Source organism: Paramormyrops kingsleyae, chromosome 25 (genome assembly GCF_048594095.1).
Source record: "Paramormyrops kingsleyae isolate MSU_618 chromosome 25, PKINGS_0.4, whole genome shotgun sequence".
NCBI lineage: Eukaryota > Metazoa > Chordata > Actinopteri > Osteoglossiformes > Mormyridae > Paramormyrops > Paramormyrops kingsleyae.
In genome coordinates this window covers 14,860,134-14,884,036 of record NC_132821.1, presented here as the reverse complement: position 1 = coordinate 14,884,036, position 23,903 = coordinate 14,860,134, and the positions used below count along the sequence as shown (strand labels likewise).

Here is a 23,903-nt window from a genome sequence, read left to right as displayed (position 1 = left end):
TATTTATAATTTGTATAGCTACTCATTCATCCTCTTATAAAGGCTTAAAATGCTTCCCACCGGACTGAAGCAGATGTTTGATTTGTGTTCATTTCAAAATAATAATCTATCTGTTCATCAATTAACTCCAAAAATTCGGGATCTCTCAACCAGGTCATATGTAGGTGTGAAACTGCCATCAATCAAACAAAAGTCCTGGCAGTAACAGGAGGACAGGCACAGCCTATAATGATCCATATGAATTTAACAGTATGACTTAGAAGGGTATAACTTTGAGAAGACAGGAATCTCACTGATAAAAAAAGTATAGGTACATTTTCTAGCAAAAATGCAATAAACCATTATTACATTTATCTGACTCACTCTATTTGTTTATGCGACCTGCAGGTCAGCCATGGCTGTGTTCCCAGTGTGTTGGGGGACGGGTACCTCTGTGTGTGCATCAGAGAGAGGTGTGAAACAGCCATCAAGGAAACAGAAGCCCTAGCAGCAGCAGGAGGACAGATATTTCTACAATGTGCCTAACATTTTGATGTGTTGCTCTAAAACTAGTTGGATGAAGGACAACTACATATTAAGAAGCATTAACATTAAGAGTCTTTGCTGTAGGTGAGCATATATTACACAGGTCTACAAAAAAAAAACATTCAGGTAATTCTGCTGTAGGACTGATAGCGGTTTTATTCTCTCCATCATGGTTGGTTTCAGTTGGCATTGGTTTCAGTTGGCATATTTTTACATTATGACTTTCACTCTACACCAAAATCAAAACGAAGTTCTTCACCAAGATCAATTTTCCTCTGAGCTAAGAAAATGATGACGTCCTGCTCTTTCCCGTCCATCTCCACGGTGTAGAGCCTGGGCCGAATGTTGGCTTTCTTCCTGGAATGATTAATTAGCCGTCCAAAAGTTTGCTTCTTGGGGTGGCACTCACATTGAGGTGCGTGTGAATCAATACACATGTGATTATTTTTACTGTCATATACCCAGTCTGCTCCTCAGTTGTAGCCTGGTGGATCTGCCAGCCCTCTGTGGCTGTGACTACCCGCCCATGGTAGTCACAGACCACCTCACCAGCCTGGAAATGCCGGGTCGTGCAGACGCCGTCTTCACAGATCCGGTGGGCTTCCAGTCTTTTTGGATGCTGGCAGCGCTGGGGACGTTGCCCTTCCAACCCTGCTTCTTTATCCAAGCGTTGATCCTCGACTCTGTGGGTTCCCGTCTGCCAAAGTGTGCTGTCAAAAGCAAATGAAATTGGTTGGTTAGTCAAGATGACTATGTGAATCGTGTACATAGGATAGTTTCTCAGTAAAAAGGTCATTAATTAGTGTCAATAACAATACTCAACAGAGGACATGCTTCACGCGCAGTTTCATCTGGGCCTTCAGCCAGCGCTCGTAAAGCTGCCTCTGGAACTGGCCTGACGTCTGTGAACGAACGGTCCTGTCTGGCACGTCTCCATCCAGGGTCACCGGATGAGTCTGCAGAAGCCGGTCATATGCTGCCTGGACGTCGGTCCGTTGATTTGATCCGGGGGCAGCACTACGCACAGCACCACGGGTAGCACGGATGGTTCCCTCTTCTGCAGAGGAGGCACTGAAATACAAACAGTTTAAGATTAGTGTTCAGTTATGAGGGCTTTGATTGTGTGTGTTGAAAGTCCGACAGCAAACATAAAACATGCTTACCTTAAGTCACCTGCCAGCTTGCTCAGCAGCTTACTGGCTGCCACCACATTTTTAGCCGTCGCAGCAGAATGACTGAGATAATCAGCCACCAAAGTCTTTTCAGAGTCTGTCATGTTCTTGGTGGCTGTCCCAAACACTCGCCGGGCAGTCTGGCTGGTCACTGGGTCCAGCTGGTATCTAAAGTGCAAAATTAACATGGCCTTTATTAATACTTCTCACATGACGCCTGATAACGTGTAATCAGAACATATTGTGGGGGAAATGCATCACGATGGTTAGCTTACCTTTGGTGCAGCCGGTGGAGGTCATTTGATGCATTGTATATCGGCCTCCCTGAGGAGGAGACAAAGAACCTCTCATCTCCCCCCTGGTGATCGGTGGTTCTTTTGCTCCAATTGGAGGCCAGGAGCTGCGGACGCACGTGACTGAAGTAGGTATCAAACCACTGTCGGCAGAGGAAAAACATGAACAAGGATTTAATTTTGAAAAGATGCTGTTTGGTTCATGCAGGAAATATGAAATAAATCTGGACCAATTTGAATAACTTACCTTCTCCTCCTCAGAGGATAGGGCAAACGCAGCCACTCGTCGTGTGGACGATCTGTGCTCCTTTACCCCAATGACCGTGTAGCCCGACTCGTCTCTGGTCCTCTCCATCCACTCCTGGACCTGCACAAAACAAGGACGTCACACTGATTAATAAAGGTAACGGCAAAAGTGTCAGTGACAGACAAAAAAAGAGTACAATACTTACAGTCATGTGCTCCACCACGCCTGCTTGCTGGAGATGCTTCAGGATGACAATGGCCTCCAGGTAGTAGAGCAGGAGGCAGCACTCTTTCAACTCCAGGGGTGTTTCTTCTGGATAAACCTTTCCGACGATCGCCAAGAAGTCGTGCTTGGCAGCCCTCAGCACGGCCCAGCAATCTTCTGGATTCAGAGGGTTCTTCTCTGTCAGAATGGCATGCCTATAGAAAAATCAATTATTCTCAATCCTGATTTATACAGTCCACATTTTAAAATGCGAGTAACACGGAGGAGACTATGGGCAGAATTTATAAGCAAATCACGATGTAAAAAATGAAATAGGTTATAACAATTGAACTTACCTCCTTTGGACGATCTCCTTACTCGCCAGCTTAGCACAGCTCAGCTGTAGTGAGCTCAGTTCCTCCATGAAGAACTTGGCGTCGTTCCACAGTCCTCTGCTGTCATGCCGGAGGTCGGTGATGACAGTGTGGTGCTTCAGGAATCTGTCAGAGGAAGTGCGGGTATCTAAGTATTCATATGTATGATATACATATATGTTCATATGCACATATATACATATACACCTAAGCACATATATAAAATACACATTAAAATACTATAAAAAAAATATACGAAACAAGCTACCAACCTCCTCAAGCTCTTCAGGTAGTTCACCTGGGTCTGCCCGGACAGCCCGGCCTCACTCAGCTCCCGGAAGAAGAGCCTGGCCTTCTCCCTCTCCCTGACAAATTCCAGGGAAGGCTTCAGAGGGTTCATGTAAAACATGAACCTGCTGGCATTTTCCACCTAAAAAGAAAAAAACAGAATGAAAATGAATAAATATATGAATATATTACTTACTATAAAGCTAAAGTGCATTTTAAGGGAATCCTCACCTCCTGCTTAAAATTTTCATTCAGGAGATCCTTCTCTAAGTATGTGGCGAAGCCCTTCAGAAGGGGATGGTCCAGACAATGTTTCCTGTACAGTCCCTTCTCCTGCATCATGTGTCTGGAGGTCTGTGGCCACTGCACCTCCCGGGTACGACGCCCCTACCCCCGGGTAGTTACACAATGTTTGAACGCATAAACTACCCTAAACACAAAATGAACACAAACGAGTGATTTATTGTAAACGGAAAGGTCACTTCTCTTTCCGCTGTCCTCCAACCTTAAACAGCAAGCTATAAAACGGACGGCATGAAAGAAAATACTTCAGGCCACAGAGCTGAATTAGGCCCCGATGACGCAGAGGAAATTGAATAATTCAAACATCCCCTTTTTTTAGCAAGTAACCTGTGGGTCGCACTGGTAAAATAGTTGTTTTTTTTCCTTAAATGGTCCCATTATTCATCATGTTTTTATGCTCCACAAATACTGTAGGTTGTCAGCTTTATTTGCCTGTGTACATTTTATATTGTCTGTCATTGCTTTGACCTCTGTGATTTTGCTAAGGTTATCCTGCTAATTCCCTTGCAAACTGTAAAATAAAAGCGTGATTATTTGAGTAGACGGGCTGTGTGTTTCAGTTCGTCACGTGCTTTGGTGTATTTGCGGTGTATTACAGGTCAGTGTGCCACGCATCAGATAGGTAGTGGCCCAGTCTATAATGCTCCAAATATTTTGAAGGGTTACTCTAAAACTGCTGGGGCTATTGACATGTGTCTGGTCTCTGTGTGGACCACAAATGTTGTGCTCTAATTTGATGCTTAATTTGGCTTTATAGCCTGAGGTAGGAGCTCAAACAGACCTCATTCCAGGCATCCGTACAGACTGTCAGGCCCTTCCGAAGTCTGTTACCCCTCATCTCAGATGTTGATGTTAAACGCTTGAGTAAGTGACCTGTGGGCCGCACTTAAAATACTGTAATACTTGGGGCAACGACAAGGTCTTAAACTTTATACATTGTCAAAAAAAACCCCAAAACAATTGTACTAGAAAAGTGTCACTTTATTTCACATTTAAAGAGTTATTTCACATAAAAACTGCATACAAGAAAATAGTACAGTGCAATCAGGATGTACTTGGGCCAATTGATTAGAAATTAAGAGCTTTAAATTTGATGAATGAATAATCTGCCCAACCTTGCACGGTGGAATAATCTACCCACATCACTTTTGGGAAGAGTAGCAACAATCAAAATGATGATCTTGCCAAAAATTAACTACATGTTCTCAATGGTTCTCAGTCCCTCTCCCCTGAACGATTTCCTCTGCACCCCATAATCGAACAACAGTTCCTCCCCAACATTAATCCTGTTCAGGGCCAAAAGCAAAATAACATCCTGTCCCCCGACGGCTGGGCTGTACAGTCTTGGCCGGAGGTTGGCCTTCTTATGGGAATGATTAATCAGCCGGCCAAAAGGCTGTATGCCCGGGTGACAGGCACACTCAGACTTATGGCTGTTCCGGAAGAAGAACATGTAGCCAGATTCTTCTTCCTTCGTCGATGAGTGAATCCGCTGGCCCTCAGTGGCTGTGACTACCGGCCCGTGGTAGTCACACACCACCTCACCAGCCTGGAACTGCCGGGTGGCGCAGACTCCCTTCCCCTTCCCCGCAATGTCCATCACCACAAGTCCCTTCCACTTCTGGTTGTGGATGAGCTCCTGGATGTGGCTAGAGTCCACGGCAGTGTCCACCGAACCCACTGGTCTCCAGTCCTTCAGAACGCTGGCCGCGCTGGGAACGTTACTTTTCCAGCCTTGGTTCCTGATCCAAGCGTCGACCCGGGACTCGGTGGGCTGCCGTCTGCCAAAGTGTGCTGTCAAGAACAAAGTAAATTGTTGTTAGTTAAGAAGCCTATGTAGATAGGACCGTTTCACAGTAAAAAATGTCATTAGTGCTACAAACAATACTCACACAAGACATGCCGTACGCGCATCCTCATCTGGGCCTTCAGCCAGCGATCATAGAGCTGCCGCTGAAACCGGCCCGACGTCTGCGAGCGTGCTGTCTTGTCTGGGATGTCGCCATCCAGGGTCACGGGGTGGGTCCGAAGGAGCTGATCGAACGCTGCCTGGACATCCATCTGTTGGTTGGATGCCGGGGCAGCATCCCGTGCGGCACCACGGGCAGAACAGCTGGGTCCTTCCTCTGCGGAGTCAGCGCTGAGTTAAATATAAAAATAAAAAAAATTTAAAAAAACCCACAAACGTTTAAGGTTAGTGTTCAGTGGTGAGGGCTTTGGTTGTGTGTCTTGATGTTGGTAAGTGTGTTGACAAACAGAAAACATGCCTACCTTGAGTCACCTGCCAGCTTCTTCAGCAGCTTACTGGCCAGCACCACATTCCGCGACTGCTTCATCCGGTAGTGCTCGTCAGCCGTCGCAGTGGAATGAGTGAGGTAATCGGCCACCAAGGACTTCTCTTGGTCCGTCAAGTCCTTGGTGGCCGTCTCAAAGATGCGCCGGGCCGTCTGGTAGGTGACTGGATCCAGCTTGTATCTAAAATACAAAAATACATTTATTAATACGTCTCACACAACACGTATGTAGAACATATTATAGGGGGAATTAATCATGACGATCAGCTCACTTTTGGTGCAGCCGGTTGAGGTCATTCGAAGCGTTGAACGCCGGCCTGCCTGCGGTGGAGACGAAGAACCGTTTGTCTCCTCCCAGGTCATCCAGTGTCGTCCGGCTCCTCTTGGAGCTCAGGAGCTGTGGCCGTACCTGGGTGAAGTAGATGTCGAACCACTGTTGGCAGAGGAAAACAGATTAAATCGCTGCTCTTGAAATAAACTATGAAATAAATCTTATCAAACTTGATATACTTACCGTCTCCTCCTCAGAGGACAATGCAAACGTGGCCGCTTGCTGCGCCGACGTCTTGTGTTCCTTCACCACAATCACCGTATGGTCGGCCTCGGACGTGCTCCTGGTCATCCACTCCTGGACCTACACAATACAATGATGTCCCACTGATAAATAAGAGTATCGGCAAAAAGGAAAAGTGAAGACAAAAAGAATACAACACTTACGGTCATGTGCTCCACCACGCCTGGTGGCTGGAGATGCTTCAGAATCACCGTGGCCTCCAGGTAGTAGAGGACAAGGCAGCACTCTGCACACTCCAGGGGCATCTCCTCCGGATACACCTTGCCAAGGACTGCCAAGAAGTCGTTCTTGGCAGCCCTCAGCACGGCCCAGCAGTCCTCTGGACTCTTCTCTGGGCTCATCCCCGTGAGAATGACATGACTATGTGGGTGGGAGAAGAAAATTCAATTACTGTCAATCCTAATCAATACAGTACACATTTTAATAAAATGTGCTCACAATGTAAAATGGCTCTGCTTCTCCATGCAGTGCACTCCAGGAGCAGTGAGGGAGATAAAAAAAAACATCATGAGTGTGTTAAACACAGTAGAGGAGATGTATAATCAAATCATAATATGGAATTTAACGGGTGTTGACAGTTGAACTTACCTCCTTTGCGTCATCTCCTTACTCACCAACTTTGCAGAGCTCTGCTGGAGTGAGCCCAGGTACTCCACGAAGAACATTGCCTCATTCCACAAGGCAATGTTGTCACGCCGGAGGTCGGTGGCCACGGTGTGGTACTTGAGGAATCTGTCAGAGGAAGGACATGTATGTAAGTATCCATATGTACATAAACTTGTACATGCCACCATGACAATAGTGGGAGGACTGAACTTCCTTGAAGAAAACAGATACGACAATACAACACAAACCTACAATATACTGTTAAAAATCTACATGCTACCAACCTCTTCAGGCTCTTCATGTAGTTGACCTGAGTCTGCCTGGAGAGACCAGCCTCAGTCAGCTCCCGAAAGAAGAGCTTCGTCCTCTCCCTCTCCCTCAGAAATTCAAGGGATGGCTCTTCAGGGTTCACAAAAAACATGAACCTGCTGACGTTTTCCACCTGGAAAATAAAATCGGCATTACTTAATGAATATATTGCGTAGATATAAAGCTCCAAAAAATAATATAGTGAACTTTTATGGGAGACCTCACCGTCTGCTTGAAATTCTCAATCAGGAGATCCTTCTCCAAGTATGCGGCGAAGCCCTTCAGGAGGGGATGGTCCAGAGAATGTTTCCGGTGCAGTCCCTTCTCCTGCATCATGTGCCTGGAGGTCTGTGGCCACTGCACCTCCCGGGTACTGCCATGTGGAAAACATATTTCGTCTTAAAATTGCACCTTCAATTGGCTCACAAGCAAAAGCAAAAGGTATCAATGAAGCTGCAAATCCGAGACACTCATACTCACACTTGAAAGATCTCGCCGTTGCTGACACTGACTGCGTCCTCCGACTGCTCAGTCGCCGAGCTCTCCGGTCGCTGCACGGTTGTACCAGCCATCACAGGAACACTGCTGGTCTGCGCCGCTACTGCTGGGGAGGGGGTGTCAGGCACCACCATGTGGCGACGCTCCAGCTCCTGGATCATCCTTTCAGATAAATAAGTAAATAAAAAAAACTGTTAGTAAATGTCATACTGAAGAAACGAAGCGAGATGTGTAAAAAAGACTGAAGAGTTTTCCCACCAACCTGCTCATAGGATTAGCATCATCCATAATGTCTCGCAGGTGCCTGTAGCTGAACACCCTGCCCCACTGCAGAACTTCAAGCGCATCCTGCTTTGCCTTCTCCACTACTTCTTGGATGGCTTCTTTCGAAGATCTCTTCATGCACACCCTAGTCAGATGCACCGAGAGGCTTGCCTGTGTCTTCTTGCACACGGGGCAGAGCAGGAAATGCCTGTTGGAAGTACTGCGGATATAAAAAAACAACAACAAAAAAAAACAATTAACAGTTTTATGTAACAGTCAAGGAAGTGTTACTTAAGATTAGATTTAATTCATGATTTTCAGGACCCATTCCAGTCATCATCATCAACATTGTTCATTCCTCAGTGGTTTGGATAAATAACATTTGCATATCTATTGTCATCCTGATGGGTCCCAGACTGAGAAAAGTAATTAGTAAACTACATGATCACAACTACTAAAAGATTTTTACTAATTACAGTCGAACTTCGTTACAACGTACCTCGGGGGACATTAAGAATTTGTACGTTATAACCATAGTATGTTGTAACCAGGTCCCTCAAAATGAATGGAACGGGGGCTGCATGCAAGAAGTGCGGCCGGCGTGGAATGCTTCGTGAGGATATATAGTTCATACAGTTAGGCGTTGCTAAGCGATGTAGATGGCCGGCAACAGCCGATTCTGAATTGTGCACGCGCTCGGAAGATGAGGCTGTACGTTGTAACGATGGTCAGTTTGCCTATTTTCCTCTGAAAATCATACGTTATATCGAAGTTTACGCTGTAAAGGTGTATGTTCTAAGCGATACCGGCAAATGGAATAATGCAATACGCGAATTCGGGACATCGAAATTTGAACGTTGTATTGGTGTAAACGTTATAAACGGGGTATGTTGTAACGAGGTTCGACTGTAGTTACATTTATATCAAGCAATATAAGCCCTTATATTTTAGCAATCTGAAAGTGCTACAGAGTAAAAATAAAGAGATTAAATAGGAGAATCTATAAAATGTCTTTCTAAAAAGATGAGTTTTTGTAATTAAAAAAAGTTGCTTCGAAATATTGTTTTAGTTTTGTAGTGGATGCAATTTAAGTTTAAACAATAGTACTGTAGTCAGTTTAAGAGACTTAAGCAGTGTCAGTAAACTACATACAAAGATGAACAACACAGTTTCTACACATTCAAAAGCAATAATAAATTGATCGTAATTACTTACGCCTTGGAAGCCATTCTTCACGAGTTGTTCAACAAAAGATGAAATCTTGAGCAGAATCTGGAGCTCTTGTCTCGCTGGAAGCAGAGGTAGAGTGACTGTACATGCGGAGGTCTGCTCTTAATATACGATTCTGACCGCCCCCCCGCCCCCTCGTAGCCCCGCCCACCCCATCCCACCCCACTCCACCCCGGTGTCACTCTGAGGGACACTTCCACTGGAAGACAGTTTCAAACAATATAACTTTTAAAAAGGATAAGAACTGAATTTTTATTTCTAAATAAGGTGATAAATCGATAGTGCAGTTATAAAACTTCTGCACGATTTCGCCACCACACCACAAAAATATAGTAGCCTATTTAATATAATATAAATCTACCCAAACAAAAGATCCCTTATGTTGCTTGCTGACATACATTTCATTTGTGTCTGTCTTTGCCATTTCAAAACCATGTTGTGACTCTTGTGTGACTTTAATATAAGCTATTGGAGCTGTAATATTGTCAGTTTTACAATCTCTTGATTAATGTGGAAGATCGTAATTTAACATACATAGGATGGTAATAAAGAATGTTTGCTTTCTTATGTGTCGGTCACGGTAAGCAACCGCAACGGCCCGCATACCAAGCTACAGCGATTCTGAGCAATATTGGCAGTATGATCCAATTTCGATTTCGCCGTTTTTACCCCGAAATTTCTGCACGAATTCGCCACCACACCACATATATATAGTATACTATAATATAATTTACCCAAACAACGGATCCCTTATGTTGCTTGCTTATATACATTCAATTTCTGTCTGTCTTTGCCATTTCAAAACCATGTTGTGACTCTTGGGTGACTTTAATATAAGCTATTGGAGCTGTAATATTGTCCGTTTTACAATCTCTTGATTAATGTGGAAGATCATAATTTAACATACATAGGATGATAATAAATAATGTTTGCTTTCTTATGTGTCGGTCACGGTAAGCAACCGCAACGGCCCGCATACCATCGGAAAGCTGCAGCGATTCTGAGCAATATTGGCAGTATGATCCAATTTCGATTTCGCCGTTTTTACCCTGAAATTTCTGCCTGAATTTGCCCCCCCTCCCCGCCGCCTTGCTCTAACCCACTCTCGCACTCGCTCACTATTTGGAGCGAGCCAGCCTTAAAGGGCCCAGATCGCATTACTGATGGTACCATATATTGTTCTAATCCGTACTGTTGTGACACAGACAAATTGACATACAGTGACTACTAATATTAGCAGGATAGACTCAGTGTATAATGTTCCGAATATTTTGGTGTATTGCTCGGCATTACTGGTTGTTTAATACATTTATTTTAGTCACTCTGTTTACCTGATCTCAGCCTAATTGTTGCGCTGGCAGATAGTTGGGGGATGGGTAGCCGTGCATGTGCATCGCAGAGAGGTGAAAAACAGCAATCAAGGAAACAATAGCCCTCATCTCAGAAGCCGATGTTAACGACTTGAGTAACTGACCTGCTTGATTCAAATGCTGATGACTCCCAGGCTGAGGAATTTGTAACTAAATAGTTGGATTAAAAATATTTGCATCATTGTAATTTGCTCACAACTACAGCTAACTTGCCTGTGTGGCCCTGTTCCCTGTTTTCTTCTGCTTATTACTTACTTTTAGTTGAATTTCCAATTGTCATCTCCATTGTTTAGTGCTCAATGTCTTTGATAAATAACATCATATATATAATATGTCTAATATAAGTTTAATAACTTTATAATTTAATATAAGTTAGGACAAGCTTAATACTCTAATTGTATATCAACTATATATATCATAATTAGCCCTTCTGAAGTCTGTTACCCGTCATCTCAGATGTTGATGTTAACCGCTTCAGTAAGTAACCTGTGGGTCGCACTGGTAAAATAGTTGAGGTTATTTTTCCTTAAAACGGTCATCATGTTTTTATGCTCCACAAATACTGTAGGTTGTCAGCTTTATTTGCCTGTGTACATTTTATATTGTCTGTCATTGCTTTGACCTCTGTGATTTTGCTAAGGTTATCCTGCTAATTCCCTTGCAAACTGTAAAATAAAAGCGTGATTATTTGAGTAGACGGGCTGTGTGTTTCAGTTCGTCACGTGCTTTGGTGTATTTGCGGTGTATTACAGGTCAGTGTGCCATGCATCAGATAGGTAGTGGCCCAGTCTATAATGCTCCAAATATTTTGAAGGGTTACTCTAAAACTGCTGGGGCTATTGACATGTGTCTGGTCTCTGTGTGGACCACAAATGTTGTGTTTTAATTTGATGCTTAATTTGGCTTTATAGCCTGAGGTAGGAGCTCAAACAGACCTCATTCTAGGCATCCGTACAGATTGTCAGGCCCTTCTGAAGTCTGTTACCCCTCATCTCAGATGTTGATGTTAACCGCTTGAGTAAGTGACCTGTGGGTCGCACTTAAACTACTGTAATACTTGGGGCAACGACAAGGTCTTAAACTTTATACATTGTCAAAAAAAACCCCAAAACAATTATACTAGAAAAGTGTCACTTTATTTCACATTTAAAGAGTTATTTCACATAAAAACTGCATACAAGAAAATAGTACAGTGCAATCAGGATGTACTTGGGCCAATTGATTAGAAATTAAGAGCTTTAAATTTGATGAATGAATAATCTGCCCGACCTTGCATGGTGGAATAATCTACCCACATCACTTTTGGGAAGAGTAGCAAACAATCAAAATGATGATCTTGCCAAAAATTAACTACATGTTCTCAATGGTTCTCAGTCCCTCTCCCCTGAACGATTTCCTCTGCACCCCATAATCGAACAACAGTTCCTCCCCAACATTAATCCTGTTCAGGGCCAAAAGCAAAATAACATCCTGTCCCCCGACGGCTGGGCTGTACACTGTAAAAAATGAAAAGTTGACTTAACTTAAAATTTCAAGGCAACTCGCTGCATAGCTTTTTTGAGTTTACTCAACTTTGGAGCAAGTTATTCACTCAACTCAAGACACTGAGTAAAGTCACATGTCTATTTTTTGTTCAGCTAACACAGATTTTTTCGTTAAAAAGACTTGTAATACTTTCCCCATGTGTCTCGATAACTTATGTTATGTGTACTTTTTCCTGTGAGTTTTACGGACAAAGATCTTTTGTTCTAGTTAGCATTAACACAATGAAATAAAATAAAACTATAACTTCAGACAAATTATTTTCAACTTTATTTTCTTGACTGTAGAAATAAATAAAAACAAGGAAAAATAACTGTCATACTTCTTAACAGAAAAAAAATGACAGTCAATAAAAATATACAAAAAACAAATTGAAGACGCATAAATGAAGATTCACTTTTAACCTTTTTAACATGTAAAGGCTTCGATTCTATTCCTTAAAATGTTTTTTAAAAAAACAATACAAATGTAAAGTAAACAGTTTTTAGAACTGCAACTTTAGAAGAGCAACTTTCAACAATGAAAGAAGAAAGAAATTCAACACTGGATGGTCTGCCCACCTTTCAACACTGTAAAAGTGTCAACAATAACAACATATTCCTTTACAAAAAATAAATAAATGTTCAACAATCGCTTCAAATGTTTTTAGATCTTAACATTAAAATGCTAATATCTGTTTAACTGAAAAGATGCTCACACAAGATTTCTATGTTCACAGGAAGAGTTTAGTTTTCAGGGACTGTACCCTTGCAGAGCACTGAGTGCCCATTTCCATGAACACCTTCTCAATTACCTCAAAAGTATATTTGAGTTCTTTTGGGTACTGAAAATCCAAGGCAAAGATAAGGCCAAACAGGTAAGCAACAGCAGACTGCAGGTCTGAAATGTCTTTCAGAACAACTGCCTCCTCCAAAACAACAGAAAAGCTTGTAAAGGTAGGCAGTGTGCTAGGGGCGACATCATCCTCGGTCATGACAAGAATTCCCATTTTCATCCCTCTGGTCTGTCTGTCGGCTGGAGATGTGTCCTAAGGATACAACGAATACATCATTATCAGCTGATCTCAGTTTTGTATCTTTTTTTCTGAAAAACACAACTAATTATATGACACAACCAAATGTAATAGTTTTGGTGTGGATGGTTTATGGGAGTTACAGGGAGGAGGCCCCGGGGCAGACCCAGGACTCGCTGGAGGGATTATATCTCTCGGCTGGCCTGGGAACGCCTCGGCGTCCTCCCCGAGGAGCTAGTAGAGGTAGCTGGGGAGAGGGAGGTCTGGGTATCCCTCCTGAAGCTGCTACCCCCGCGACCCGAACCCCGGACAAGCGGACGATAATGGATGGATGGATGGATGGATGGTTTATGGGAGTGGATGGTAGCTACTCAACCCTTTGTCATCCAAGATCATGTCTTTCTTTCTTTAGTCAGAAAGAAATTATGTTTTCGAGGAAGACATTTCAGGATTTTTCTCCATATAGTGTACTTTAAAGGTGCCCCGAGTTTGAACTTCCAAAATGCAGTATAAATGTCGCTTCAAACAATCCCAAATGTGGCTGTAAATGATCCCAGCCGAGGAAGAAGGGTCTTATCTAGCGAAACAATCGATTATTTACATTTTTAAAAAGTTTTTACATACTTTTTAACCTCAATGATTTTTGAAGTTGAGGGAGAAAATACACAGTTTTTGACATACCCTAACTGTGCTGAATCGGAAAACACAGAGTTCAGGCAGAGTAAAACAAGACAAGCGTTTGAGGTTAGAAAGAATATATAAATTGTATTTTTTTCATGGAAAAAAAAACGATTGTTTAGCTAGATAAGACCCTTCTTCCTCAGCTGGGATCATTCACAACCGCATTTGGGATCACTTGAATTCACATTCAAACTGTATTTTAAAAGTCCAAACTCGGTCCACCATTGAAATGCACTATATATGGAGAAAAATATTGAAAGGTTATCCTTGAAAAACCTAATTTCTTTATGACTGAACAAAGAAAGATATGAACATCTTGGATGACAAGGGGGTGAGTACATTATCTGTAAATTTTTGTCCTGAGTGAACTTCTCCTGTAATCATCAAAATGATCATAAAGAACTGTGTATTGAATTTTAATGATTAATGCTAAATTAAATCAAAAATAAAATGAAATCATAATCAATTTCCTCACAATGTATAGGTTTAGGTTTATATTTTCTATGATTATGTGGCAAGATGTTGTCAAGGCTTTGTATCTGCAGAATAAAACAAACATACTCACCAGATATTTTCTAAACAGTGCAGAAGGATCTTCACGGAGAAACAAAGGGAGGCCTTCCAGAACTCCTTGCTTTCTGTGATTCACAATATTTGAGGTCTGAAAAATGGGTACCAAATAAAAATAATCGATTAGAGATGTTGTGTAGTGTTATTTATTTTACCTTAACCTCCGATCGTTGTGTGCCAAAGCACAGGACCTTACGAGTTAACATGTATGCTTAATATGTAAAGTAATAAAACATCTACATCTACTTGACTACTATGAGTCAATGAATTGACTCCTCTAAAAGGCATTTAATAAAACCTTTGAATCTTTATAGCAATGTGTTATTCTAAATTCAGCATTTTATTTTATTAGCCCATGTTCACAGTTTCTTCCTGAACTACACTGAACAAAAATATAAACGCAACACTTTTGTTTTTGCTCCCATTTTTCATGAGCTGAACTCAAAGATCTGAAACATTTTCCACATACACAGAAGAGCCATTACTCTCAAATATTGTTCACAAATCTGTCTAAATCTGTGTTAGTGAGCACTTCTCCTTTGCGGAGATAATCCATCCCACCTCACAGGTGTGGCATATCAAGGTGCTGATCAGACAGCATGAATATTGCACAGGTGTGCCTTAGACTGCCCACAATAAAAGGCCACTCTGAAACGTGCAGTTTGATCACACGGCACAACGCCACAGATGTCGCAGACCACGTGGAACCACATCCAGCATGTTCATGATCGTCTGAGACCAGGACGACGAGCATGCAGATGAGCTTCCCTGAGACGGTTTCTGACATTTTGTGCGGAAAATCTTTGTTTATGCAAACCGACTGTTGCTGCAGCTGTCCGGGTGGCTGGTCTCAGACGATCATGGAGGTGAACATGCTGGATGTGGAGGTTCTGGGCTGGTGTGGTTACACGTGGTCTGCGGTTGTGAGGCCGGTTGGATGTACTGCCAAATTCTCTGAAACGCCTTTGGAGATGGCTTATGGTAGAGAAATGAACATTCACTTCACGGGCAACAGCTCTGGCAGACATTCCTGCAGTCAGCATGCCAATCGCACACTCCCTCAAAAGTTGCAACATCTGTGGCGTTGTGCCGTGTGATCAAACTGCACGTTTCAGAGTGGCCTTTTATTGTGGGCAGTCTAAGACACACCTGTGCAATATTCATGCTGTCTGATCAGCACCTTGATATGCCACACCTGTGAGGTGGGATGGATTATCTCCGCAAAGGAGAAGTGCTCACTAACACAGATTTAGACAGATTTGTGAACAATATTTGAGAGTAATGGCTCTTCTGTGTATGTGGAAAATGTTTCAGATCTTTGAGTTCAGCTCATGAAAAATGGGAGCAAAAACAAAAGTGTTGCGTTTATATTTTTGTTCAGTGTATTAACATGTTACCTGTTGATCAAGCTTGTTAAGTAGATCTTCCATCTCTTTTCCAAAAGCCCCCTGTCTTGCTCTGTACAACTTCAGAAGTTGTGGTGCATGTTGGTGTAACGAAGATTTGAATGTATCCAGGAGGTCCACATTGGTAATGCGTTTAAACTCATTACCTATCTGATGAGAGAAAAAAACAGGTTTCAGCTTTAAAATTGTTCAACAAACATGAAAATATCAGTAAAATAACCTCAATCATAAAGACTACTACAGCTAAATACTTCCTGTTAAGACTATTGCTTTTACCTCATTAGGAAGAGACAGGGCAGGCCATCGTTCCAGCACTTCAGACACCATTGGCACCCCTTCCACAATCTCTTTTCGTCGAAGTGAAAATGTCAGGCTCATTTTCTGACTGATGAGGATCGCATCTTTAGTCCTCTTCTTTAGTTCCTCCACCAATATGAGTCTTTCCTCCTCCAGAGTATCATCAGACTGGCCTCCAGGATGATCTGGTAAGTAATTAACCTCTCCTCGTTTGGCCTTTTTCAGAGGAATTTTCTTATCGTCACCATCTCCCCCACCTCTTTTCCTGTTGATATTAACTTCATGGCAACCAGCTGATCGCAGTTTGGACCTGTAATTGCCAAGTTTGAATTTTATGCTCATTTTCCACCCATCAAATCCTTTGCCTTTACCTGGCTCTGTAAGGCAGGGGTGTTTCAACACAAGTGCAGAAGCAACAGTTTCAATTTCCTCTGTGTGTGGGTATGCTTTAAGAACAAATACTGCCTCTGCAATTTTCTCCAAGATGTGGGACTTCATTTCTCTTGGTACACTTAAAGCCTTGTTTGTTTGTTCATAAGCCTCATTTGCTCTGCGAAGCCTCAATTCAACATCATACGAGAAAGTAGGAATTGGAAAAGGTGACGGCCACTCCAATGTACTTCTCATGTGGCTCTGAACGACGGCTGAAGAGCTCTGGGAGGAAGACGTTGACACACTGGCAGTATCAAGAGAGGAAACAGATTGTGTATCAGACTGTTTAAGCACAGATGAATCTGGGTCCCACACAATTTTCAAAACAGCCCTTTCAGCAGGCAGCTCAGAAATGTCTGTTAAATTGCACAGTTCATTTCCAAAGTCAGGGTCCTCATATTGTAGCAAAAAGTCTTCCTGAATCTCCAACTTTGATTTTAGTTTTGCTTTTAAACTGTCCACAGAGTCAGGCAGTTGTGAAAGTTGGACCTTCCGAATGTTTTGGGGTGAGATGATGACCCGAAGCCACATTATCTGAGGGGACAAGAAACAATAAACGAGTTGTTGTTATGCGTACACGGCATAATTATAACTTTACATGTCAAGCTTTGCAAGAAAACTTGCTTACCTTTTAATGTAGAAGAAAGACTTTCAGAGATACCAGGAGTTTTCCTGCTACTTTATATGCTTGCAGTGGACCGAGATCATTCAAAGACTCAGGATCCAAAATCTCTATCTCTGGACATATGTTTTCAACAAGCTCGAAGGACCTGTAATGTTCCAAATACCAAGATGAAAGTTTGTGAGAGATAAATGATACACTGTTGTCAACAATCATAATGCTGACAATCCTATAAAATTCTGGCAAACCACTGCACTGCCCAGCAGAAATGATCATGTCTTTAACATATCGCACACCTTGTAGGCGTACATCAGAACTTAAAGAAACTGTTTTCTGTTGAGGATACATTTTTGTGACTGCTGCCCTCAGTGTTGTATCTAATGAACCTGTCTCAACCACTTTGAGACTCTCGACATATAACTGTGGCTTGAACAGAGAGTGTCCCTCTAGAAAAAAAGCTAACATTTGCTGATGCTTTGTTGCAAGTGAGAGAAGCACGTTCTTGAAATTGTGGGTATCGTGCACAACTTTTTTAAAGAAACTGTGCTTTGCCTCGAATCTAATCGTCCATAATTCCACTAACGGCCCAAAGCAGCGGATCAGGTGCGGGTAATGGTCGACAAAGTGATGTTTTGGTCGTATGCTGAAATCAGGAAAAGTCTCTGTAAGTAATTTACGATGTTCTGCTATTTTACTCTCCAAATAGCTCAATGTCTCATCTGAGAACTTTGTAGATACAACCAATTCCACAATGTCCTTGAGGTCCATTAAAATCTCCCATGCAGGGTCATTTTCTGGGACACTGCTGCCAATCAAGAGAGGGAGTAATCGCAACAGGGTCCAATTCTCGTGTCCATTGCCACCGATTGTTCGTTTTGCAAAGCTTGATTTGGGAATTTTCTGTGGTTTATTTACACGATCTGCATACTTGTAGGGGAATGACTTGATACGACTATTCAGTTCCTCAAGTGATATGTGTCGTTTTGAAATCAAGTCCTTCAGACACAGAGATAATTCAACAGGGATGATCCCTTCAAAAAAATCATGCAAGACATCTGCAGGAAATCCTGTAATTGAATGAAAGTATGATAAGTGCTTGCTCAGAACACACTCCTTTTTTACACCATTCAAACTATGGAGCTGGTCATCATTCTGAAGTTCCTTCAGCAGAGAGTTGTGTTGTTCTGGGGTTCTTAACTGAAAATCTCTAGGCTCAGTGCTGGCAATTTGTTTATGACTGATTAGACAGAATCTGCAAAAGTTCTCAACAATGAAGCTTTCGTGGAAGCCTGCAAGGCCGTGTGCTCCAAGGTTATCGGCACAGACACAAAACACAGTTCCTTTCACGTACTGCTGTAGAGCCGGTACAAATATCCCCACCTGTTCCAGTGTCTTTATATCTTTAACCAATGGCTCAAGGAACCTCTCATAACCAAACAATCGTACATCATCAGTTTTTCCAAGAGCGGCTAGATTAATTAAATTTAGACTTGAACGACTTTTTGAAGACAAATTCAGAATGACCCAATATACAGCTGTAATTTTATGAATCTTTCTTGAGGTGCCGAGAGGGTTGCAGACTTCAAAGTCGTCTATGTATAAACCCAAAGCAATGCCACTGTCTTTTTCACCTAAAAGTTTGTTCTCCTTGTAGTATCTTCCATCCTGAAAAGACTTATATTGGCCAGGCAAAGACTCTTGATTAAACACAACCTTGTCCAAAAACTGTTGCTGACCAAGTAAACACTCCAGCTGCTTTGCAACTGAAACATAGACAAAAGAATTTTTTTGTGTCCTGTCATACAAATATTCAGTAGGTTCGATCAGTTCAAACTGCTCCTTAAAATACAAATTTCTTCTGTAATCTGTAGAGAATTTGCCTTGTGTTGAAGTTGTTACAAAAAGAGGATTTGTTTGAAAAAGTGCATCTGTAATGTCTTGCACAACCTGATTATTATCTGTTACAATGTTATGCTTGGCAAGTATCTCCCTAATTTTATCAAGAGCATAACACTTAGAAAAATCTAAAATGTCATGTAACTGCTCCACTATTTTCTGTATTGCACTTTTAGAAATATGCAACACTGTTTGCATAGAAAGAAAAAGTTGCGCAACTTTACGCTCAAGTATATCAACATCAACACTTTCTGTGTCCTGTTCTCTCCTTTCTACAGGCTCTTGTGATGAGATTGCAGGTTCAAGATCACCAGTTAACTCTGTCTCTGTGTCATCCAAGTCTTCTCTTGAGTCCTTATTTACTAATCTGAAATCTTGTATGGTGTGATTTTTATGTTTTCTTGTTTTGTGACTGCTAAAGCTGGAACGATTGTTGGTTTTAAAAGTGCATTTCTGGAAGGGGCACAGTACAGTTTCTTTATTTTGTAGATGTCTTCCAAGGTGAGCAAAATAGTGGATTTCAGTACAAAACTCATTAAAGTCACACAAGTCGCACAAAAATGTCCAATTTCCTTGATGTTTTCTGCTTCTGTTGTGTATTCTTGTAAGATGTGATTTGAGTGCACTTTGGGTTTTAAAGGTGCAAACACAGTTGTCATAAAAACAGTTCCAAGGTACTCCTCCTCCATGTCGCAGTCTTGTGTGTTTGAGAAGGACATCTTGAGAAGAGTGGGTAAATTTGCAAATTTTACATTGCATGTTTGAGCTCCTAAACCTGAAACACAAAAAAATGGCCACTAAATAAGCTGTATGTGTGTTTATGGCTATTGCTGACCAATGTATGTTATCCTATGGTGTACAGGCATATAATGTATAAATGTAATATAATGCAATATATTTGGTGTACACTATGCAATATATTGTACACCAACAATCTAAAACTTATTTTCCAGAAAGAATACAAAAATAATAAAGATGAATATCGTATACAATATTAGCAGTATATACAGTAGGTCAAAATACTACACTTATCTAGGTCTGTTGGTAACGTGGACAATTATTCTATCACAAACAGAACACCAGTATTTATTTATTAATTTTTTCAAAAATGTCATGTTAATTCTTAAAAAATAATGAAAGTTTAACTTGCATGATAATACTGGTGTTCTTGTGATACAGATTTATTGTTCATGTTACAAAACGGCCTAGACCAGTACTGCGTTTTTACCCATTTCTCAGTGCTGCTTACGACTCTTGTGTTTAATGCTAGAATGAAGTTCGTTTTCTGTGCTTCGTCAACACCATTCGGCCATTCTGTGTAGCAGCAACTCTTGACAGTAATCTAAAATGTCAAATATCTAACTGGATGGCTTTTTTTTTGCATCAGGGGTGGTGGGCAAAATGCGCGCATTGTAAAAGAAGAGTTTTAGGCTCATTACACAGTGTCTTACACCATGTCTTCACCGGACTCAACAGCGGCTCGACAAAAGACAATAAACCCATTAAGAACCAGACATTTGTAGCGTCGCGTCCATATAATAGATTCATGTGTGCCTCTATCGAGTGCGGTGTATATGTTAAACTAATGGTGTTAACTGTCCACTTTAGCATTCTTTTTCTGAGATGTAACACGATTGCAGTCTATATGACAAATCACACATTATTTCCGTTAACTGTGGTAAATAAAGCCAGGACTGCAAACCACGAAGTTAGATTTGCAAGACATAAAATCGGGATTACGACATATTTCTTCTTATTAGAACGATCATGCAGACTTGCTTTAAAATAATAAACTTGACCAGTGACACTATATTTCTTAATTATGATTTTCAAAATCAGGTCAAAACACACAATTATACATTTTACTGGCATTAAAACGTGTAACAGTAGATATCTTTGCATGTCGCAAAAATGCTTAATGATCACACTAATGTTTTACAAACACTTTAACAACATAATAAATATAATAAAAGGAAAAAGCTACTTACTTTGAACAATGACGTTTTAAAATTTCAAGTTCGTCGTGATCTCTCGCTGCAGGTTTGACTGACGATCAAAATGGCGCTATCATTCCATGTGAGCGTCAACGTACGCATGTTACAGCGCGCATGCGCCAACTATCAAACCAACATGTGCTTGTAAACTTACATGTGCATATCCAGTCAACAGTTCAAATTAAGTTGGTCAGACAATTTTTGAACCAACTTATTTCCACTTATTGAGTCAATTTTTTTGAGTTTTATTGTCCAGTTAACTAACAGATTTAAGATATTCAAACTTTTTGGAAGTTGGATTTTTTACAGTGTACAGTCTTGGCCGGAGGTTGGCCTTCTTATGGGAATGATTAATCAGCCGGCCAAAAGGCTGTATGCCCGGGTGACAGGCACACTCAGACTTATGGCTGTTCCGGAAGAAGAACATGTAGCCAGATTCTTCTTCCTTCGTCGATGAGTGAATCCGCTGGCCCTCAGTGGCTGTGACTACCGGCCCGTGGTAGTCACACACCACCTCACCAGCCTGGAACTGCCGGGTGGCGCAGACTCCCTTCCCCTTCCCCGCAATGTCCATCACCACAAGTCCCTTCCACTTCTGGTTGTGGATGAGCTCCTGGATGTGGCTAGAGTCCATGGCAGTGTCCACCGAACCCACTGGTCTCCAGTCCTTCAGAACGCTGGCCGCGCTGGGAACGTTACTTTTCCAGCCTTGGTTCCTGATCCAAGCGTCGACCCGGGACTCGGTGGGCTGCCGTCTGCCAAAGTGTGCTGTCAAGAACAAAGTAAATTGTTGTTAGTTAAGAAGCCTATGTAGATAGGACCGTTTCACAGTAAAAAATGTCATTAGTGCTACAAACAATACTCACACAAGACATGCCGTACGCGCATCCTCATCTGGGCCTTCAGCCAGCGATCATAGAGCTGCCGCTGAAACCGGCCCGACGTCTGCGAGCGTGCTGTCTTGTCTGGGATGTCGCCATCCAGGGTCACGGGGTGGGTCCGAAGGAGCTGATCGAACGCTGCCTGGACATCCATCTGTTGGTTGGATGCCAGAGCAGCATCCCGTGCGGCACCACGGGCAGAACAGCTGGGTCCTTCCTCTGCGGAGTCAGCGCTGAGATAAATATAAAAATAAAAAAAATTTAAAAAAACCCACAAACGTTTAAGGTTAGTGTTCAGTGGTGAGGGCTTTGGTTGTGTGTCTTGATGTTGGTAAGTGTGTTGACAAACAGAAAACATGCCTACCTTGAGTCACCTGCCAGCTTCTTCAGCAGCTTACTGGCCAGCACCACATTCCGCGACTGCTTCATCCGGTAGTGCTCGTCAGCCGTCGCAGTGGAATGAGTGAGGTAATCGGCCACCAAGGACTTCTCTTAGTCCGTCAAGTCCTTGGTGGCCGTCTCAAAGATGCGCCGGGCCGTCTGGTAGGTGACTGGATCCAGCTTGTATCAAATACAAAAATACATTTATTAATACGTCTCACACAACACGTATGTAGAACATATTATAGGGGGAATTAATCATGACGATCAGCTCACTTTTGGTGCAGCCGGTTGAGGTCATTCGAAGCGTTGAACGCCGGCCTGCCTGCGGTGGAGACGAAGAACCGTTTGTCTCCTCCCAGGTCATCCAGTGTCGTCCGGCTCCTCTTGGAGCTCAGGAGCTGTGGCCGTACCTGGGTGAAGTAGATGTCGAACCACTGTTGGCAGAGGAAAACAGATTAAATCGCTGCTCTTGAAATAAACTATGGAATAAATCTTATCAAACTTGATATACTTACCGTCTCCTCCTCAGAGGACAATGCAAACGTGGCCGCTTGCTGCGCCGACGTCTTGTGTTCCTTCACCACAATCACCGTATGGTCGGCCTCGGACGTGCTCCTGGTCATCCACTCCTGGACCTACACAATACAATGATGTCCCACTGATAAATAAGAGTATCGGCAAAAAGGAAAAGTGAAGACAAAAAGAATACAACACTTACGGTCATGTGCTCCACCACGCCTGGTGGCTGGAGATGCTTCAGAATCACCGTGGCCTCCAGGTAGTAGAGGACAAGGCAGCACTCTGCACACTCCAGGGGCATCTCCTCTGGATACACCTTGCCAAGGACTGCCAAGAAGTCGTTCTTGGCAGCCCTCAGCACGGCCCAGCAGTCCTCTGGACTCTTCTCTGGGCTCATCCCCGTGAGAATGACATGACTATGTGGGTGGGAGAAGAAAATTCAATTACTGTCAATCCTAATCAATACAGTACACATTTTAATAAAATGTGCTCACAATGTAAAATGGCTCTGCTTCTCCATGCAGTGCACTCCAGGAGCAGTGAGGGAGATAAAAAAAAACATCATGAGTGTGTTAAACACAGTAGAGGAGATGTATAATCAAATCATAATATGGAATTTAACGGGTGTTGACAGTTGAACTTACCTCCTTTGCGTCATCTCCTTACTCACCAACTTTGCAGAGCTCTGCTGGAGTGAGCCCAGGTACTCCACGAAGAACATTGCCTCATTCCACAAGGCAATGTTGTCACGCCGGAGGTCGGTGGCCACGGTGTGGTACTTGAGGAATCTGTCAGAGGAAGGACATGTATGTAAGTATCCATATGTACATAAACTTGTACATGCCACCATGACAATAGTGGGAGGACTGAACTTCCTTGAAGAAAACAGATACGACAATACAACACAAACCTACAAAATACTGTTAAAAATCTACATGCTACCAACCTCTTCAGGCTCTTCATGTAGTTGACCTGAGTCTGCCTGGAGAGACCAGCCTCAGTCAGCTCCCGAAAGAAGAGCTTCGTCCTCTCCCTCTCCCTCAGAAATTCAAGGGATGGCTCTTCAGGGTTCACAAAAAACATGAACCTGCTGACGTTTTCCACCTGGAAAATAAA

The 23,903-nt window shown here is 42.4% G+C and overlaps 2 protein-coding genes across 4 annotated transcripts; both read right to left on the bottom strand.

Annotated features, from left to right (window-relative positions):
• Positions 1 to 4,366: 4,366 nt before the first annotated feature.
• Positions 4,367 to 7,258, bottom strand: LOC140582966 (uncharacterized). The gene is made up of 8 exons (XM_072707483.1): positions 7,165 to 7,258; positions 6,713 to 7,006; positions 6,418 to 6,634; positions 6,215 to 6,334; positions 5,973 to 6,133; positions 5,678 to 5,881; positions 5,299 to 5,546; positions 4,367 to 5,200 (listed from the first exon to the last, which is right to left on the bottom strand). The coding sequence occupies exons 2-8, from the start codon at positions 6,781 to 6,783 to the stop codon at positions 4,602 to 4,604; spliced, it is 1,620 nt and encodes a 539-aa protein (XP_072563584.1). The 5' UTR covers positions 6,784 to 7,006; positions 7,165 to 7,258; the 3' UTR covers positions 4,367 to 4,601.
• A 5,082-nt stretch (positions 7,259 to 12,340) lies between these two features.
• On the bottom strand, positions 12,341 to 23,092 carry LOC140583095 (sterile alpha motif domain-containing protein 3-like). 3 transcript variants are annotated; one of them, XM_072707717.1, is made up of 11 exons: positions 22,987 to 23,092; positions 22,784 to 22,903; positions 22,542 to 22,702; positions 22,249 to 22,445; positions 21,870 to 22,117; positions 20,998 to 21,771; positions 17,120 to 17,261; positions 16,039 to 17,025; positions 15,754 to 15,912; positions 14,352 to 14,447; positions 12,341 to 13,120 (listed from the first exon to the last, which is right to left on the bottom strand). In XM_072707717.1, exons 8-11 carry the CDS (start codon positions 17,020 to 17,022, stop codon positions 12,806 to 12,808), a joined length of 1,554 nt encoding a protein of 517 aa, XP_072563818.1. In that variant the 5' UTR covers positions 17,023 to 17,025; positions 17,120 to 17,261; positions 20,998 to 21,771; positions 21,870 to 22,117; positions 22,249 to 22,445; positions 22,542 to 22,702; positions 22,784 to 22,903; positions 22,987 to 23,092; the 3' UTR covers positions 12,341 to 12,805. The 3 variants fall into 2 exon arrangements, 2 of the variants coding, with proteins under 2 accessions (XP_072563818.1, XP_072563819.1); XM_072707718.1 differs by lacking the exons at positions 12,341 to 13,120; positions 14,352 to 14,447; positions 15,754 to 15,912; positions 16,039 to 17,025; positions 17,120 to 17,261 and having other exon boundaries at positions 20,822 to 21,771.
• Between the last annotated feature and the right edge of the window lie 811 nt (positions 23,093 to 23,903).

Coding starts and splice junctions, on each gene's coding strand:
- LOC140582966 (XM_072707483.1), bottom strand. CDS start 6,783: ATGATGTTTTTTTTTATCTCCCTCACTGCTCCTGGAGTGCACTGCATG. Junction 6,335..6,417: donor GCGTGGTGGAGCACATGACC/GTAAGTGTTGTA, acceptor TGTATTGTGTAG/GTCCAGGAGTGGATGACCAG. Junction 5,201..5,298: donor GCGCGTACGGCATGTCTTGT/GTGAGTATTGTT, acceptor TGTTCTTGACAG/CACACTTTGGCAGACGGCAG.
- LOC140583095 (XM_072707717.1), bottom strand. CDS start 17,022: ATGTGGCTTCGGGTCATCATCTCACCCCAAAACATTCGGAAGGTCCAA. Junction 15,913..16,038: donor CCCTGTCTCTTCCTAATGAG/GTAAAAGCAATA, acceptor TTCTCTCATCAG/ATAGGTAATGAGTTTAAACG. Junction 14,448..15,753: donor TTAACAAGCTTGATCAACAG/GTAACATGTTAA, acceptor CCCATTTTTCAG/ACCTCAAATATTGTGAATCA.